Genomic DNA, 19,781 nt, shown 5'->3' with positions numbered 1-19,781 from the left:
ACGAATAGAACCACAGTCTCATGAGGTGATTAAATATTGCCTTAAATATCTCGGTAAACACGAACATACGGCGTGTAACACTGAGACACGACAGCGTGTAGAAGCCAGGGCGAGGCCGTCGACCACCGGGGATCATCCTAGATAAAGATGAACCGCCATGATGGCAAAGCAGGAGCCCGGAAGAGGAGGCGTATTTAAAAGAAGAATTGACTCTAGCGACGAGTCCATTTGACCGCATAAAAACAGTTCCAATATGTGCCGTCATGATGTCATCACTTTTTATTTCTAATCCTTGCCCAATGTACTTTGGACTTAAAGGACAGCTCCGGGATTTCGTTGCAATGGGGCAATCGCGACTTTGTCGTCAATTGCCCCACTGTGTGGCAGCGAGAGTGAAAAATAAATGTAAATATGACGCCCATCAACCTCCCTTATCACTAACCTTGGAGGCTAGAAAGCCACCGCTATGAACCTGATCCCAAGATAGGCCGAGTGCATGTGAAAAAACTGAAGTGTGTGCATGTGTGCATCTACTGTGTGAGCACCAGTTTTCACATGCACATGTATTCGTACATGGTGCAACTATTGCAATCATTGGATTAATTCAGCCTCACCCTAACCTCCGAGAGGCTGCAGGATCCTCATAAGAAGTTCAATTCCTCCTTTCTCCACTCCAATCCGACCACCTTGCATACCACAGCACTTCGTGCCATGATTTACTCTGTGACTAAGCTGTTTGGTTCTTTTCCTTTCTGAAAGCCTCAAGCCTGAAGGCGTCAACTCGAGAACCACACGCCCCGACCCCGGGGCGGTTGTGAATCACACCATTCTAAATCACCAAGCCTGCAGCCATCGGGGGAGTCATAGTGGAATGACTTCTCCATCAGGGTGACACACTGAGAGCGGGCGAGTTGCCGTTACTCACTGCACCATGTCGGTGTCATAGCCGCCATTTTCCCATGATCCTCCGCATTTGTGCCCGGAGCGACCTGCCATAAGCCGCCTGAGTGTCGGTGTGTGGGTTTTCAAGAGACACTTGGCTATCCCCTACTAACTATCTCCTGTTGTGTATGCTGGTGAAAGTATGTTGTGTACACAGATGTATGACTTGGAAATAACTTTGCGATGATAACTGTCTGACATGTTGTCTTCTGTAACTACACGGTGGACAGCTAAAAATGTTGTTTCCAAAGCGAATCCACTAATTTGAATGATTGAGGTTCCCGAGCCGATTAAGTGGCGCTGTTTCAAAGCAGCTGGGCGTGCATTCATCAAGTATTCATCTGCTTGTATGAATTTTCAGTGGGTTTGTCAGTAGTGTGTCTGCAGTAGATTTGTGTATTCCTTGTGCATACATACATCATATAAAACACCATTCGAACCAGTGCTCTTCATGTACTCCATCAATATGCCACTCACATGTTCCGCAAACACCAACAAGCCCTTTGATGTCGTCTCACACTGTTTCAGTGAATCACGAGGGAACCGCAACCGCAATCAAGCAACTCTCAGTTTAATGCATCAGATCTCAGCGAGCCATCGGCGTCCTGTGGAAAATGACATAAAGCTCGGCCCAAGTACCTGTAGACGAGCGCCGACGGGAGAGGGTAATTGGGATGACTGAGGCATGGACTATGATTTCACATCCCATCAAGGGGGAGACGGACAGAGTGGCTCTTGATGGCGGAAGGCCGCCGCTTCATAAAAGGTTCAGACAAACTCAGCTCCTATTGAGAACTGAAATGTAAGCCAACAAATGGATAGGTTCTTGCCCGAGATCACGTCTGGTCTGACACGGCTTCTGCCTCAACAAAAATGTAAGAGAAAAACAGCATTTCTAAAACATCAAATATATTCTGTACGTGGTACTTCATGTTTTTCTCTCCCATCCCTGGCATGTCGTGCAAGGGCCTTTCCTGTGATATTCAGGTAGCTTATCGGGTTGAGAGCAGGGTAGACTGAAGCGCGCTTCACACCGAATCCGACAAACAACAAGAACAAACCAAAGTCCATTCATTCCAATGGAGAGTCGGATTCCGCACGCAAAAAGCTGTTAGGAAAGTGGAGAAATGTGTGGAATCTCCGTGTGCGATCGATCCTCCGGGACGCGTGACATTTTTCAATTCATTTTGTTCGTGCCTTTTCACATTTGCAAAACATCATGTGAAGGGACAAACGACTCACTGTTGTACTGGGCTAAAAACGCGCTTTCCTGTTTCCCTTACATGTCGCGATGCAAAACTAAACTAAACAAATATAAATTATTATTTCAAATCAGGGCGTCCGGTTCACTTGTCTTGTAAACAATGCAGGTGAAAAGCACATGGGAGCACAAGACAAAATTTGTTGATGTTGATGTTGATTCTCCTTGGTCATGAAAGTAGACCGTATTTCGGAATTTGTTTGGATTTTGGTATATAAAAATACATTTGTCCATGAAATGGAGCATGTTGCTGTTGCCACAGTGACCACGATTCATTTAGCATGAACTGACGCATTTTGCAGGTGTTCCAAAAACTAAAATCCAAACCTAACCATTTTGGTTTGAATTAATCATAGTTGGCATAACTCAAAACGGTCAAGGCAATTCAATGTTTTCTGGCACATATCATTTCTGGTTTTCACCAAGATGTCTGACACATGGAAATGTGTACATTTCATTATCCATTGTTTTAATGATCAAATCATACAGTAAAAAAAAAAAGTTTCTGTGTCTACAAAAGCCCACATAAAGACTATAACTTAACAAACATTTACCTCTACAATAAACACCATATTCATTAACTGCTCACGAGAACAAAGACAAAGTCATTACATTCTAAGACATTCCCATAAACTGGTGATTTCTTTCAAGCAAGCGTGTGATAAAGGAAATACTTCATACTGTAGGCTTCACTCCTACAGGGCTGGGCAAAATAAGAGAATTTGTTGTCTAAATAATCACAGAGAATATCCCAAACACAATATTGGGAAAGATACTGTAAATCACAATGTCTAATTTCAAATTCAAAATACTATTTAGCAAGTCCAACTGCAGCTTACTAAATATCATTTAATTTAATGTTAGACTATAACTCAAACTTTTCAAATGGAACTCCCTCTCATAGTTAAGACGTCCTTTCATTAGGTGTGTTTGATGTTATGGTATCATAATCATTTATTTTGATTACAAAATTGTGTATCATAAAATGGCAATTTCTTAATTTTATGATACCACTGAAAGATAACAGATGACAAAATTGGCTTTTTGCCTGGCCCTAACTCCACTCCAAAAGTGTTAATAAAAAATGAAAAAAACTCAATTACACAGACTGACTCAGAATGATTAAATAGACTCACACATTTGGCCCAATCATTTTTTTGATTAATCTTAATGCCACTTTTTAAATCATACTGGTGTAAAACATAGCATTAAAGATAGAATATTGTTTGGACATTAGGCTATTTTATTTTTTGTTAAAATTAGGGATTTGGTTGGAGGATGAAAGGAACTATTGGAAAAACAAGTTCAGGATGTCTAGTTTGAAACATCTTAAACCAAAGGTGATCAACACTGTCAGGTCCTTCAAGAACATTATTTACTTGTAAGAATGAAATTGCTTCAGCCAATTAAATTCAGTAATTACCAGCTACACAGGGGACTGATGAGGGCTGGGCGATAATGACAAAAGCAAACATCATTATGTTTTTTGACAGGCAGGCCACCTCCATATTGATCATTTGACCATATTTTGAGGATGACTCCTGGTGCTTTCACAGGAAATTTACACTCAGAAAGAGTGTAGGAAGAATGATTGCTTTACTGTAATGCAACCTTAAAGACAGCATTTATATCGCAAAAGAGATCTAGCCTCCAGCTATAGGTGTGTGGTATGTGACTCAACTGGTGTTAAAGCGGTTATACGCATCTATGAAACTATGTAGAACACAAGTTATATGAAAATAAAAGTATGACACCTGTGGTTTATTGAAATTTCCCAATAAAAAAGTGTTTTTTTGTTTATCGATCAATGGCGATGGAGGAAAGGGTCAGTGTCCACTTCCAGGGGCGGTCACTCGGGGGCCGTGGGCCCGGCGCTGTGGAGGTGAGCTGCCAGCTCCTGCAGGACCACCCTCCGGCCCAGGTGGTCGTTCCTCCTCTTCTCCATGACCACGTCCTCCAGGCTCTGGAACTCCAGGACGTGGGAGTGCTTCTCGGACAGGCGGATCTTCAACCTGTAGGGCTGCTTGCCGATGCGGATCTCCCCGCCCAACTTGAACTCCCGCTTCCCGAAGCGGCACCAGGCGGCGAAACATTCCGAGTTCCTCCAGCTAAGCTCCCGGTCCTTCAGCCCCACCTGCTCCATGGCGTTCTGCACCACCATGTCCCCGGCCAGGGCCTTGAACCGATACAGCCCGTTTACCACCCGGCACCTCCGGCCCCGGGAGGCGTCGGTCAGGAAGCTGTTCTTAACCTCGGACCTGTGCAGGTGCACGACCTGGAAGTCCCCCACGTACACGGCCCAGTGCGGGTACTGGCCCGCGGCCACGAACTCCACCAGGTCCCCGGCTCGACACTTGTTCAGCAGGTTCTCTGGGGTGTAAGCCTCCAGGTCGCTGCACCCGGAGCTCTTCTCGTAGACGCACTGATCCCGGTTGTAGACCGCGCACTCCACCTCGTCGCGCACGTCGTAGTGCGTCTCCTGGTCCCGGTTCTGGTTCCGCGCCCTCTCCGTTGACCTCTCCGCGCCGTCCTCCTCCACGTCGTCGTCATCGTTGGAGAAGATGTAGGAGACCCCGATCCGCGGACCTTCCTCCGTGTCCACGCCGTTCGGGTCCACCGTGGGAACTTCTGCGTAACTCAGGTGCGACAGCTTGTCCGCCTGGTTCCCCATCTCTTACCTGTGTCCAGGCATCGCTTCCATCCGCGCAAAAAAACCCACAAATTACGCACGGGGTGGGATCTCCAGATTCTGGTATTTTGATATTTGCGACCCCTTGTTTGGAAGTACATCCGACTGAAGCAAACAAACAAACAGTGTGGTTCCCCACTTGAGGTTGCGGTTCCCGGTGCGGGATCAAGTTCCCAGTTCGGGAACCGGGTCCAGGTTTTGAGTGAATGGAGACCCCGTGTCCCCTCTGCTTCCCGTAAAGTTCCGTCCGCTTCAGGCTCCAGGTCCTCGGGGATCAGCTGTGTGTGTTTTTTTTTTTTAAACATTGATAATAAAATCCACCGTGTCCATGATCCAGTCCACAGGGGAGAGAACCATAGACGCGCCACGGTAGGTCCACGCCGCGTGTGCTGATCTCGGACCTGCGTCCGTCAAGTGTTCCCACCGCCTTGCGCTCTCCTTTAAAGCGGAAGTGCGCGTTGTTTTACCGACGCCCCTTTGTCCCCACACCTACACAATAAAACAAATAAACGGTAAACACTCAAATGAAAAATAAAATAATAAATACATATCAATTAAAACAGAAAATGAAAACACAATTATATATATATATATATATATATATATATATATATATATATATATATATATATATATATATATTAAACATGAAATAAAAAATTTGTTGCATTCCTGAACCTCAGACAGGTATTGTCTGGCAATTTCCTGAATTTGCCCCGGGGGAAGTGTTTTATAGTCTTATCATATCTTATCGTATCGTAGTCCAATCTTTAGCTGAACACAAATCCTTTTTGAGGCAGGCCAGCATTATTATAATTATTATTATTTTTTAACATTTTCCCCAGGGATTGATTGTTTCATCTCAACTAGATTTTTTTTTTTAACCTGATGTTGTTTTATCTTATTTCATTTGCATTATCTATCTATCATCGCATTTGATCACATTTGATCATATTTTATCTTAATTACAAAAAAAGCCTTCCTGCTCCTCCTGCAGGACCGTCATGTTTTCTACTGCAGCTGGAGTGTGTCGTGGACCATTGGTGGTGCGCGTTCCGAGTCCTTTTAAGGGACACGAATATTTCGATTCAGTTCGCTAAAAAAAAAAAGATTCGTTCACTGACTCGTTCACCGAATCCCGAACGATTTGCGGTGATTCTCACGTTCGCGAACGACTCGTCCTTGCGGTGGATCCGTTCAGTGAGGTCACGCAGGAAGGCTGCTGGAGTGTAACGGTGTTAAAGCAAGTTTGACAGACATTTAAATTTAAACGATCTAAAATAATAATATAACAAAATATATATATATATTTTAATGAACAATTTTACCTGACTTTGCCTGGTTTTACTTGGACTTACATGTCAATGTTGTCAAGTGTAGGTGGGATCATGCAATAGCTGTCAACCCCAGGGATTCGATATTGTCCTGTATTTTTAACCTTTCTAAAGAAAGATATCCACTTTACCCCATTTCTCCAAATAAACCAATAACAACAGTGTGTTTCTATTGTAGATGAATGTATTGTAATTGAATGAAACCACAAGCGTAACAGTGAGTAACGAGCGACACTACTTTGTCAGCCAATATTTTGCCAGTGGAACGAAACATTTCCGTTATTTTCAAATCCCAGTGTTGACAGGCACGGATCATGCAATGCATGTGTAATGTCTGCACAATACGCTTTGAAATCCTGACTAAAATAACTAAATCGATAACTGAATCCAAGGAACTAAAAGAACTGTAGCAAACAGTTGTATACTATTTCCGCCTGTTCTTTAGGTTGCTTCACCGATTTGTTCGCAACGACCTCTTGCAGTAGCTTTCGGCGGAGGGCGGAGACTCAAACGAACGAATCGTTTCGGTTGAGGATTCAGTTCACTTCGTTCCCTTGGATCGCTTGGATCGAGGGCTGACTTTCAATAGATCGCAGTCATAAAGCTGCTCTGCTCCTTACGACACCCTGACCCAGAATCAGGTCGTATGCAAGTGGTTTAACACCCAGTTACTCACAAACATGCGGTGTGTCAAAGGAGAGGGGCGGCCATCATTCGGCCGCGCCCCAGGCCGGTGTCAAACGTCTTTCCTCGCCGGGCCCCCGGAGGGGCCGGCTAACCGGGACCAATCGTATAGAAACAGAAAGAAATATACCGTATCATGATTCGGTCAAAGAGAACGAGTCGTTCGGGGTGAGCCAAGACGATGGACTACCCAGCAGTCCCAGCGCTCTGTCTGCCGTGCACTGTTTTCTCGCTATACCACTGACAAGGGCAATGTGCACAGTTTGTCCAAAAGTGGCTCGCCACAGCAGGCTGCCTGGGAAAACACCTGTCCGAGATATCTGTGTGCGGTTGTAGGGCCAGGGAGAGACACGGGAGGCGAGGACAGAGGGGAGGAAAGCAGCAGGGTGTGAGGTAGACCCCACAGCCTTCACAGTGAAAACAGGAAGGAGCTCCCCGAATAAGAGATATTGTTATGAGATCTGTGTTATTAATATCTCTTACTGAGGGATATGATCCATGCAGGGCTAGATGGATTTTGGGATCCCTCAGCTCAGATTCAGTCAACTAAAATATTATCTTAAATTGAAGCAGCCATTTATTATATAGCTGGTCTAGACTTATTTTGTAAAGGCTAAATTGCTTAAAAAAAACCTGTATATCCTACATATATCACAGAACATAACAGTATAAATTGGATCAGACATTTCCTATCCATTTCTTCTGCATTAAACACAAATTATTATCGACATTTTGATGATCTTTGACCATCTGTGATTGATTAAAGCACTTAAGTATCCTTATAGCAGATAAACGAACAATGTAGGGATAACATCCGGGATAACAGGGTACAGAACAGATCAGCTGTTGATCCTTCTCCAGGCTGCATGTTCACAATTTGAATGTGCATTCGTTTGCATTTCCAGTATCAAGCCTGTGACAGCCTGTGCAACTGGAAAACATTCCACACCTCCTGATAGTCGAGATCCACCAAATATTGTTGTCAGACGAGGAGAGGCATGTGACACGCTGCCTATTGCTGCTCATCCCCAGGAGGTGTGACACACATTCTGCCCTCAGTGCCCCCTGGTGATACAGTGTAATTGCGGCGCTTGGAAATGACTGAGTTGGGGAAACCTGGGAGATGTAGTTAGTTAGACAGAGCTCCACCTGTCTGGTGAGGGGCATAGCCAGGAGCACACCCAATTTAAAATTGAAGCCTTAACCTTTTTTGGCCCAAAATACCCATATCGTCCATAAATCTCCCGGCATACGTGTGCAAGGGATTGTAAGGATGGCAGAGGCTGCAGAATGTGTCGTTCTAAATCTATAACATTAATTGTGCTTGTGCACTTGAGGCAGATGGAAGGAGCCTCCGGAGCGCTGTCTTGTGAGCCATCTGTTCCACCTGGCCCCGAAAAAACAGCAACACACCACAAGCTCCTGTGTGATTGGATAAAACTCCCAAGCTCACAGTCTGTCATCATTTTCTCAGTCTGTAATAAAGTCATGATAACTTGCAGGGAGCGGAAAAATCACAGATATCTATTTAACTAATAAAGGATGGAATCTCTATGCATGTATGTATGTATGTATGTATGTATGTATGTATGTACAGTATGTACTATGTATGTATGCACAGTATGTACAGTATGTATGTATTAATGTATGTATGTACAGTATGTTTGTTTGTATATACTGTATGTATGTATGTACAGTATGTATGTATGTTTGATGTATGTATGTTTGATGTATGTATATAAGATGTATGTATGTATGTACATATGTACAGTATGTATGAATGCATGTACAGTATGTATGTGTATGCATGTATGTATGTATGTACAGTATGTATGTATGTCCTTCAATTACCTCAACAACCGTTCAGCCAATCTACTTCACACTTACTGAGTGTATTGCTGGGACCCAAGGACATGCAGTGTCGAATTTGGTGCAATTTGGACAAGCGACACGTGTAATATTAATAAACTTACAATAAACAAGCGAACCGCAAGCCGCTCCGCTCTGTGCAGGAGCAGCGGGGCGGGGCTTCGGGGCTCTGCATCTCAGTCACTTAACTGAACTGTGCAGTAGGGGTGGGCGATACCCCAAAATTTGGTTTTGATCCGATACCAAGTAATACCAGGGCCAGAAATCGCCAAAAACAAACTGTTATTATTGGTTTTGTTTGGAGAAATGGTGAACAGGGACGCGCAGTGGATCACCACACAGCGACGGGCACCAACCAAGCGCAACTGAGAAAATATAATGAAGGAAACCGATCACTTTTTTGGTATCAATCCTATTGACGCTAGAATCAAGCCGTACTGTTGTATCGGTAGGATCGATACTTCTGGTATCGATCGACCCACTCCTGCAATGCAGCCCGTTCTGAACAGGCATGTTTTGGACGGGCACAGCACTCCATCTTTAAATTACAACATGAAGGAAAGTGGACGCGTGAACCAATTTCAGTGGAAAAAGAGGAGTTTTCTTATGACATATTTATTCATATTTTCATATACTTTTTACATATTGATTTGCATTTATAACACATCTCTGGACCCGACAGAGGGGCTGGGCAGGCGGTTGAAAGGAGGGAGGGTTGTCGAGGAATGTCACTTTTTTCTTTTTTTTGTAACCCATTTAATTAGGAGAGCATTACTATTGTTATTCAGTCAATACTATTCATAGTCCCATCAAACAAGCAAGAACAAAGACTTCCTAAAATGTAGATTGACATATAAAACTAGCAGGGGTATTTTTTTGTTTTTTTTGTTTTTTTTAACACTGGCAAATGCATCTTGGGTAGGAGGGGTGGGGGCATCAGGGGTGACTGAGTAGGAATATCAACAACATAACAGATATGGCGGATTTTGGGACTTTACAACTTGTGAAATGCAGGTGTGTACAAAACCATCCTGAGGGACTGGGTGAGGGTGAACTGAAGTACGATGCACGCAAGCAAACACACACACACACACACACACACACACACACACACACACACACACACACACACTATTCTTCACAATAATCATGCTTCAACGGGTCCCCATATTAATAGTTTTTTTTTTTTTTTCCTACGTCACCACCATATAATTATAAACATCAAATGGTAAATATAACTGCACGGAAAAAAGCTCAACAAAATGATTTACAACTTAGAATGCATTAAAATATACTCTGCCTCCGTTCTCTGTACGAAGCTGAGGATTCATGGCAGGCATCAGAGACTTTCTGGGCCATCTCATCGCTCATCTCTTGTCTCTCAGATGTCAGGTAACACATTAGCATTTATATGTCCCAGGGCTTCCAGTGACGGCACTTTGAAATAAAGTAGCTTGCTCCTCGCTGGACTACAAACCCAATTTCTTTTGACAGAATTCGGTTGTAAACACAATCCCTGCGTGAGCGCTTAGATCGGCCGAGGAGCGCCGAGCCATCTGGAGCCGGGCAAGGGTAAGCCGAGCCAGGGAGAGACCAGTGGGACCAACCGGCCCGGGTCAAACACCTACTGTTGACCTTTCCCCATGTCCTACGTGCGGTGAATGTGTGTGATCTTGTAAAAGAATGATAATAATAGTAGTGATAATGATATTTGTTTGTGTATGTGTTTGATGCGTGATTGGGGGGAGGTGAAAGGATTAGTTACCATTTTGTTTATTCACCCGTCAAATACATTTTATCAAATTGCACCTAAAGCGAAGACAAAACGAAGTAAAAGATCAAAATCAAATGATTCCATCTTTAATCTTCAAGACTGTCATCAGTCTGTGGGCCAACACAACTATTAAGGCAACCAAATAGAGATGACACTAAAATAAAAAAATTAACAAAACAACTAAAATAATAAACAAAAACTAGTCTTTGGTGTTTTTTTTGCAGAAACTGGAGAGACGCAGCGACACCCACGTCAAAATTTAACATGAAATGTTTTGGAGTTTCGCAGTGAAACCCCAGCACAGTGCTGAGACAGTTTGCACTACAGCTCTTGGAATAATGTGAAAGTACGATTGATTGAACCAGTTAAAACAAAACAAAATGCATGACATTACTTCATCCAGAGGACTTGGAGGAATCCCACACAGTGCGAGAGATAACCGCCGCCGACCCCAACTCATATCAACAACAGGCGATGAGGAAGCTCTTTATGACGAAGGTTGTGCAACAACATCATGCATCAGATCACTGTAACATGAGACGATACGAGGAAGGGGGGGGTCTGGGGTTTGGAAATGGACTGACTTCTCAGTCAAAGTCTTGGTCCTGAAACGCTGCATATGTCTTCCCCACTTCCAGAATAAGTCATACTCAACAACTAAGGTCAGTTATACTGTAGGGAGATAAATATATATATATATTTATATTTTACTTTTTACTCTCCCTCCCTCTAGAGGGTAATAATAAAAAGACAGAAAAACAAACCCACTGATGCAGCAGGGAGGATCTGGACTCGTCGTCGGATAAACAGCACTTGATGTTTCCAGAGCACCACTCCCACTGATAACACACTCACATAAAGGGGGATGCTTTGGGGGATTGCATTTTGCTAGGATTTCCGAAAGGCATTTCCACCTAAAAGGTGAATATAACAAGGGCCATTTTCCACGTGTCTAAGTACAGATGTTGGTTTCTTCATGTTGCAGCCGCCGTGCTCCGTTTCCTCAGAGCCGACATTGTGATATACGTTGGGTGTTTTCCGAGTTGAATTGTGGCTGAGTGGGAAGGTTTGGCAGGTTTCGGGGGTAGAAGGGCGAGGGTTGGGGGGGCCTATGTAGGCTGGTCCTTCTGCAGGGCCGAGATGTCCAGAGGCGGAGGGACCCGCCCGCTCCACTCCTTCAGCTGGCCCTCCTTGAAGAGGAGGTTGAGGGCCGGCAGTGGGACGCCGGCCTCGGCGGCGGGCTGGCTGAGGGGGCCCGACACGCCGCTTTCCGGGTCCGCCGACTGGCTCCCGTCCTGTCGACACAGGTCAAAGGTCACCAGTTAAAGGACACGGTGGAAACAGTAGGGCAAAATCGCAAACCTCAGACAGTGGAATCTCGATAATGACCGGCTGGCTGCACATTATCCCATTTATTACGCGGCTACTTACTACATAAGTTAGGACATTGTCACAGAATTATTTCACAACTAGTTACCTTCCGCAAAGCCTTCCATTGTAGTTTCTGTCACAAGATGGCGCCACTAGCTATTGTTATTGATACGAGAAACGTGCAACCAGATGGAGGAGCGGTTGGCTGCGACCACAGCGGTTATTTACAGACAGCGGTCATTATTCAGAAATAACTGTTGATTGCCGCTATTGATCAATCAGAATCGAGTATTCTACACAGCCGTGTAATAATTATTAATGTTGTTTACTCTTCAGTGGTATCGTATGGTCATGTTTTGTTGACTGAATTAACCCACTGTCACTAAGAAAGAATGACCAAATCATTTTAATGGAGTTTTATATTAAGTTTTGTTCAGATCATAACTTACATGACCAAGGTTATAAAGTAGTTCAGCTGTGATTCGTGTTGGATTCTTTAACATAGTATTTTTTTAGCAGATACAGTGGGGCAAAAAAGTATTTAGTCAGCCACCAATTGTGCAAGTTCTCCCACTTAAAAAGATGAGAGAGGCCTGTTATTTTCATCATAGGTTCACTTTGACTATGAGAGACAGAATGGGGGGAAAGAATCCAGGAAATCACATTGTAGGATTTTTAATGAATTAATTGGTAAATTCCTCTGTAAAATAAGTATTTGGTCACCTACAAACAAGCAAGATTTCTGGCTTTCACAGACCTGGAACTTTCTCTTTAAGAGGCTCCTCTGTCCTCCAGTCCTTACCTGTATTAATGGCACCTGTTTGAACTCGTTATCAGTATAAAAGACACCTGTCCACAACCTCAAACAGTCACACTCCAAACTTCACTATGGCCAAGACCAAAGAGCTGTCAAAGGACACCAGAAACAAAATTGTAGACCTGCACCAGGCTGGGAAGACTGAATCTGCAATAGGTAAGCAGCTTGTTGTGAAGAAATCAACTGTGGGAGCAATTATTAGAAAATGGAAGACATACAAGACCACTGATAATCTCCCTCGATCTGGGGCTCCACGCAAGATCTCACCCCGTGGGGTCAAAATGATCACAAGAACGGTGAGCAAACATCCCAGAACCACACGGGGGGACCTAGTGAATGAGCTGCAGAGAGCTGGGACCAAAGTAACAAAGGCTACCATCAGTAACACACTACGCCGCCAGGGACTCAAATCCTGTAGTGCCAGATGTGTCCCCCTGCTTAAGCCAGTACATGTCCAGGCCCATCTGAAGTTTGCTAGAGAGCATTTGGATGATCCAGAAGAGGATTGGGAGAATGTCATATGGTCAGATGAAACCAAAATAGAAGTTTTTGGTAAAAACTCAACTTGTCGTGTTTGGAGGAGAAAGAAAGCTGAGTTGCATCCAAAGAACACCATACCTACTGTGAAGCATGGGGGTGGAAACATCATGCTTTGGGGCCGTTTTTCTGCAAAGGGACCAGGACGACTGATCCATGTAAAGGAAAGAATGAATGGGGCCATGAATCGTGAGATTTTGAGTGAAAACCTCCTTCCATCAGCAAGGGCATTGAAGATGAAACGTGGCTGGGTCTTTCAGCATGACAATGATCCCAAACACACCGCCCGGGCAACGAAGGAGTGGCTTCGTAAGAAGCATTTCAAGGTCTTGGAGTGGCCTAGCCAGTCTCCAGATCTCAACCCCATAGAAAATCTTTGGAGGGAGTTGAAAGTCTGTGTTGCCCAGCGACAGCCCCAAAACATCACTGCTCTAGAGGAGATCTTCATGGAGGAATGGGCCAAAATACCAGCAACAGTGTGTGAAAACCTTGTGAAGACTTACAGAAAACGTTTGACCTCTGTCATTGCAAACAAAGGGTATATAACAAAGTATTGAGATGAACTTTTGTTATTGACCAAATACTTATTTTCCACCATAATTTGCAAATAAATTCTTTAAAAATCAGACAATGTGATTTTCTGGATTTTTTTTTTCTCATTTTGTCTCTCATAGTTGAGGTTTACCTATGATGAAAATAACAGGCCTGTCTCATCTTTTTAAGTGGGAGAACTTGCACAATTGGTGGCTGACTAAATACTTTTTTCCCCCACTGTATATATGGATAGCTTCCCTATGATTTAGGGCTGAACGAGAAATCAAATTCAAACTGACACCACGATGTGATAGAATGCAATTTGATATTACACAATCTAAAGCAGTGATGCTCAACCTGAGGCTGGTGAGCCGCATGCAGCTCTTTTATGACTAGCTGCGGCCTATTAAAGTGTTCTCAAATTCTGAAAGAGTATTTCAATACATTTTGTCTGAGACTGCTGTCATCTACAGAAAGGATTTTAAAAGCACTCCCATTTCACACAGCAGTTTTACATCATTTAAACTTGGTTTTATGCTCATTCTAAGGAGCCGGTGATAATTGTAATAATTTATAGGCCGCCGAGACCAAAAAATGTTTGTAACCAAAAACACATGCTGAGTTGTTATCTCATTTAATGTCAAATTATGACACACATAACATCCTGATTTTAGGTGATTTTAACATAGGTGTCTGCTGGAGGTTCTTGACTCGTTTAACCTCACTCAAGCAGTACGAGAACCTACACATTCTAAGGGCTTCACCCTTGACTGAGTACTGTACAGGGGTCTCAGCCCTGAAAACATTGAAACAAAGGATACCTGTGTGTCCGATCACAAAGCGCTTTTATTCAGTGTGGTCTTATCCCGATTTTTTAATCACTCACAACAATCCTGACCCCCGCCACGTTTTTAACTCTATGTCGGCTATGTCAACGCTGCTGCTTCACCTTTCACTGCCTTTTATCCAGATTTTAACACAGAGGAGCTCGTCTCCCATTTTAATGAAAAGTCTCTGTGACTGTCATGGACTCGCCCCATACAAGGACAAAAAAGTCCAATAAAACATTGCAGCCCTGGCTACATGAATCCACCCAGGACCTAAAGCGCGACGGGAGGAGAAAGGAAGGGAATTGGAAGAAGAGTGGTTTAAACGTTTTTTATGAACTCTAGAAAGAGGCTATGCAAACCATTCTAACCCCAGAATTTAATTTCAGGTAATAGACTCTGTCATCACCCCCCATGCCTCTTACTCATGCCTCAGAGATATGTGAGGAGTTTTTTTTTACCTTTTTGTGAAAAAAGCTAAAAATATAAGACAGCAAATTACACCCCCTGACCAAGCTATACATAACTTGTAGGGTCATTGACCGCTATTTTACCAATTTTGAAACTCTGTCACCATAATTTTTACTTGAAACTCCCACAACATCTCTCATGAAATCAACCACGTGCAGAACTTGATATAATTCCCACAACGTTTCTTAAAGAGGTGATCGAAACAATTGGACCCATTTTATTGTTTATTATAAAGAGCTCGCTGGAAAAAGGCATTTTTCCTTCTGCTTTTAAACATGCTGTGGTCCATCCTCTTTTAAAGAAACCAAAACTTGATGCCTCTGTTCTAAACTATTTTAGGCCCATTTCTAAACTCCCATTTCTTTCAAAGGTTTTAAAGAAGGTGGTACCAAACCAGCTTTTGGCTTTTATGTGTCATAATAATATCCTTGACAAATTCCAGTCTGGTTTTAGAGCTTTACATAACACAGAGACTGCAGTCCTCAAAGTAACCAACAATATCCTTTTAGCAGCTGATAGGGGGGATATTCCAATTTTAATTCTTTTAGATCGAAGTGCAGTCTTTAACACTGCAGATCACGCCGTTTTAATTGACCGTCTTAGCACCTGAGTTGGCATCAAGGACACTGCACTTGCCTGATTGTATTCCTACCTTTTAGAAAGTACCTTCGCAGTCTCCATAGGTAACGACTCATCCTCTACAGCTCAAATTACCTGTGGTGTACCACAAGGTTCCATTTTAGGTCCCGATTTTATTTTCAATCTGTTTGCTGCCTCTGGGCCAAATTATCCAGAGACACAATATCTCTTTTCATTTCTACGCAGATGACACACAGATATACAGTACCTTCCTCTGAGACCTGGTGACCCAAACAGCCTAGCTGCTGTTGTAGATTGTCTCAATGATGTCAACTGTTGGATGGCACAGAATTTTCTTCAGCTCAATAATTCTAAATCAGAAATCATATTTTTCCACCTCCCAAATTCTACCAGTCATTTTGAGAGTGGCCTTGGCACTCTGTCCACAAATATTAAGTCTGTTGCAAGAAACTTGGGAGTACTGTTTGACTCTGACCTAAAATTTGAAAAACAAATTAAAAAAAAAAAAAGTCCAGTCCTGCTTCCTTCAACTGAGAACCATTTCAAGAACAAACTGATAGTATCACACATCGACCTGAAAAAAGTAATCCAAGCCCTCATTTTCTCACTACTAGACTACTGTAGCGCCCTCCTTTCTGGCATCAACCAAAAGTCACTCTCTCGCCTCCATCTAATTCAGAACGCAGCGGCTCGGCTTCTTACCGGTTCCAAAAGGACGACATCACATCACCCCCATCCCGGCTTCTCTCCCATGGCGCCCTGTTCGCTTCAGAATTGATTTTAAGATTTTACTGATCACTTTTAAAGCACGTCCGGGTCTGACTCCAAGCTACATAACAGATATGTTGACCCCATATACTGTTAAGCAAGGACGCAGCCACAGATCCTCAGGTGGGGCCCTTCTGGCTGTTCCAAATCTAGACTTAAAACTAAGGGTGACCGTGCCTTTTCTGACAGGGCTCCTCCACTTTGGAGGGACCTGCCTGAGGAGATACGGCTGCAGAGTCAGTGACTTCTTTTAAGTCACTTCTCAAAAGCCATTTTTTTAGATCTGCTTTTATGTGATGTTGCCCCTTTCTTTATCCATTTCATTTTTTACTTATTTATTTATTTATTTATATTTTTTTCCTTTTATTTCTATTTCTCATTATCATATTGTATCTACTTTTTTGTCTTTTTATCCGCTTTTGAAATTTAATGAATGAATTTAATTACTGTTTATTAATGTTTTTTTGCCTTTTGATTTCAAGATCTGAACACTCTGCATTTATTTCTTTGTCAAAGCATTTTGTAAAAAACTCTGTTTTCAAAGGTGCTATGTAAATAAAGTTATTATTTTTATAATTAGTTATTATCTGCAGTATTCAAAACTGAATTTCCCATTAGACACATCAACCTATGACGGCTCAGAGAGAGAGCGCTATCTGTTTCCTGGTATTGCTCAATGATCTGTTAACTGAGTGATCAATGGCTGATCACCTGGTTTCCACTGGCAATTTTATTAATGATTATTCAAATTTAATTATATTATTACCGTATATCGGTAATAACCTGGAGCAACAATTTAGCACCGGACTAACTGCGCCACGCGAGGCCACCGTGTTCAAATCCTCCATTGGCTTCCACAACAAGCACCACAACAGCCTCCATAAACTCAATAAATTGAACTTTTATATCCATCCACACTTTCTATTCAAGCCATTTAACTTAATTAAAGTGTTTCTTTCTTTACGTAATTTCCGGTTTGCCGTCACCCTTCTACCCTTATATTTATACATAATTTGTGTATAATCATATATAATACACTTGTGGTTACAACGATAATATAACATGGTAATAATAATAATATGGTAATGGTAATAATAATAAATTGTTATTATTGCATACATTATGCTGTTCATTCCTTAATAACATATTACTAGTAGCCATATTTTAAAATGTATAATGGTTTCATGGAGGAAAGGGAGGTTTCAGATATTTGGCTCTTGCAAAAACATTTTTTGCTAATGTGGCTCCTGAGCTGGGAAAGTGAGTATCACTGCTATAGAATGAAGTATTGCTTGTGTTTAGTGAATAATGCAGAAGATAAGGAACTTGATAAAAAATTGCAAGCTAAATCGCATATTGCCATATTGGTCTAACAAAATCGCAATTCCCTTAATTTCTGAAATCGTTCAGCCCTACCACGATTACTGTCACACTCAAGTTTCCATATCAACCAGCCCTAGAAAACAGTCGTTATTTTCTACCACAAGGAAACAGAACACACTAACCTCTGTTCCTCATTCTAAGAAGATTATAAAAGTGTTCTGAGGCAGAGAAAGCACTAAAACTCTAATAGGACATGCAGCAAACACACACCTTCCACAGAATCACACCTAAATGAACTTCATTAGAAAAAACACATGGAATGATAATTATTGAATCAATAATGGCTTGAAAAGAATGAAAGAAGATTTCTATTTTTTTCTATATTACAATGGATGCTACTGCCACATTCTAAAAGCAATAAGCCATTCAAAGCTGTGCCTTGGACTGTGCCTCAGGAAGCCGTCTGTAGCTTTATTAACAACTCGGCCTCTGATGGCTTACTGCTTAATTAAAACATTTTTCTCCAGTGATGAGGTGAACGGAGGAAGCCTTTGGATGGAGCAGAAAGCCTCCCAACACAAGGCATCTTTTCTTTGTCTTTAATTGTGATGAGGACCATCGCCGATGAACAAAAGTCTTATCTACTCCACATGATGGCAGAAATGGCTACAACCCCTACCGCACAAACTGACTATTGTCTCTGGACCACATTGCTTGCTTTTCTTGCAGCTAGTGGTCTCGAAAGAAAGGGGGGGAAAGGAAAAAAAAATAAATAAAAAAAAGCCTTTACCTGGAATGACTGAACAAAACTCAGAACCTTGAGTGACAGCTTTCGACTTGAGTGAAGCAGCTCCTGAAGACTGAACATACAGAAGGAAAAAAAAAAAATAAAAAATAAAAGAAAAGATGCAGACTTCAATATGCCTACTTAATGTGTTAAAGATAGTGAATCTGTATTTAATGAGAGGGGCGTGTGAAAGTGTGTTCTTACCTGTCTTTGCTGCACAGCTTGTGCGAGGCGATCCTACGACACACTTTGCGGTTGAGCTCAGAGCTGAAGAGAGGCATGCCGAAGCACAGCTCCAAAGGAACCCACTCCTCTTCAATAAATTGTGCTGGGAAAATGAAAGAAAAAAAAAAGGAAAGAAAGGAGGAAGGACGAGGGGGGCAAATTAATAGGTTCGAAGTCTAACATTGAATAAGTCTCGGAGTGAAAAAATAACCACGCTGTAGGAAAATAAATATGTCTACCAGACACGTTTGAGAAAATACAAATACTAATTCAAATGTAAATACTTCACAGACAAACTCATTACTCAAATGGCTGTGAAGTTATCCAGGTACGTGCAAGTGCTGTTCATGAAGCCATGATTTAAATTCAAAGCAAGGAAATGTAAAGTGAGCTACCGTTGGTCTTTGCTTTGCCTTCTCCGTTGTTTTCCTCCGTTACTAGTTCAAAGGACTCAGTGCTGCCGTTGGTGTCGAAGCCCCCGCCGAGGTGAGTCTCTCCTGTGGGGGAAAACAACAAGTGTACAACAATAGCTTTTCAACCATTCAAGGTCTAATTCAGCCAAAGTGATCAAAGCTCAACTGAAATGACCCCAGGTGAACTTGGACTTGAAGAGGCTCCGTTGCAGGCGAAAGCCGTTCGCATGGGTTTTTGTAATGGTCCCCTCCATTGTTGGAGAAAAGGCCTTGGCTTTTGTCAGAGTAATAACTCCTGCCACGAATTTAAAAAGACTTTTACATTTCCCCGGCTTTCAATGCGAAATAATAAATCTTCTGATAGAATGGCATTGACAAATTCAATCAGAAAATCTCCCCGGGGGGGGGGGGGGGGTGAAGAATGTTCGATCCACTTCTATTAGCCCGGGCCATCACAATAAGAGGCACAATTCAACAGACAAACAGCTTCATTTAACTGGACTGAAGGTAGCTTTAAATTCATTTGCAATAGCAGCAACGGCAAGGACACCCTGA

The 19,781-nt window shown here is 42.5% G+C and overlaps 2 protein-coding genes across 2 annotated transcripts in view; both read right to left on the bottom strand.

The window, feature by feature from the left end:
• Positions 1–4,052: 4,052 nt before the first annotated feature.
• Positions 4,053–4,874, bottom strand: lratd2a (LRAT domain containing 2a; the record flags this gene model as incomplete). Its single annotated transcript, XM_080016090.1, has 1 exon — positions 4,053–4,874. The coding sequence occupies one exon, from the start codon at positions 4,872–4,874 to the stop codon at positions 4,053–4,055; it is 822 nt and encodes a 273-aa protein (XP_079872216.1).
• A 4,561-nt stretch (positions 4,875–9,435) lies between these two features.
• fam91a1 (family with sequence similarity 91 member A1) overlaps positions 9,436–19,781 on the bottom strand; it is a 34,764-nt gene continuing 24,418 nt past the window's right edge. The window contains exons 21-24 of the mRNA XM_080016777.1: positions 19,209–19,310; positions 18,793–18,916; positions 18,592–18,661; positions 9,436–11,848 (exon numbers count right to left, since the gene is read on the bottom strand). Of these exons, the coding sequence (XP_079872903.1) occupies positions 11,663–11,848; positions 18,592–18,661; positions 18,793–18,916; positions 19,209–19,310 (482 nt within the window). The 3' untranslated portion in view covers positions 9,436–11,662. The remainder of the gene's footprint in view (positions 11,849–18,591; positions 18,662–18,792; positions 18,917–19,208; positions 19,311–19,781) is intronic.

The sequence above is a fragment of the Zeus faber genome, assembly GCF_960531495.2.
Source record: "Zeus faber genome assembly, chromosome: 1".
Classification (NCBI taxonomy): domain Eukaryota; kingdom Metazoa; phylum Chordata; class Actinopteri; order Zeiformes; family Zeidae; genus Zeus; species Zeus faber.
The sequence above is the reverse complement of the archived record's forward strand: the minus strand, read 5'-3'. Positions and strand labels throughout refer to the sequence as shown.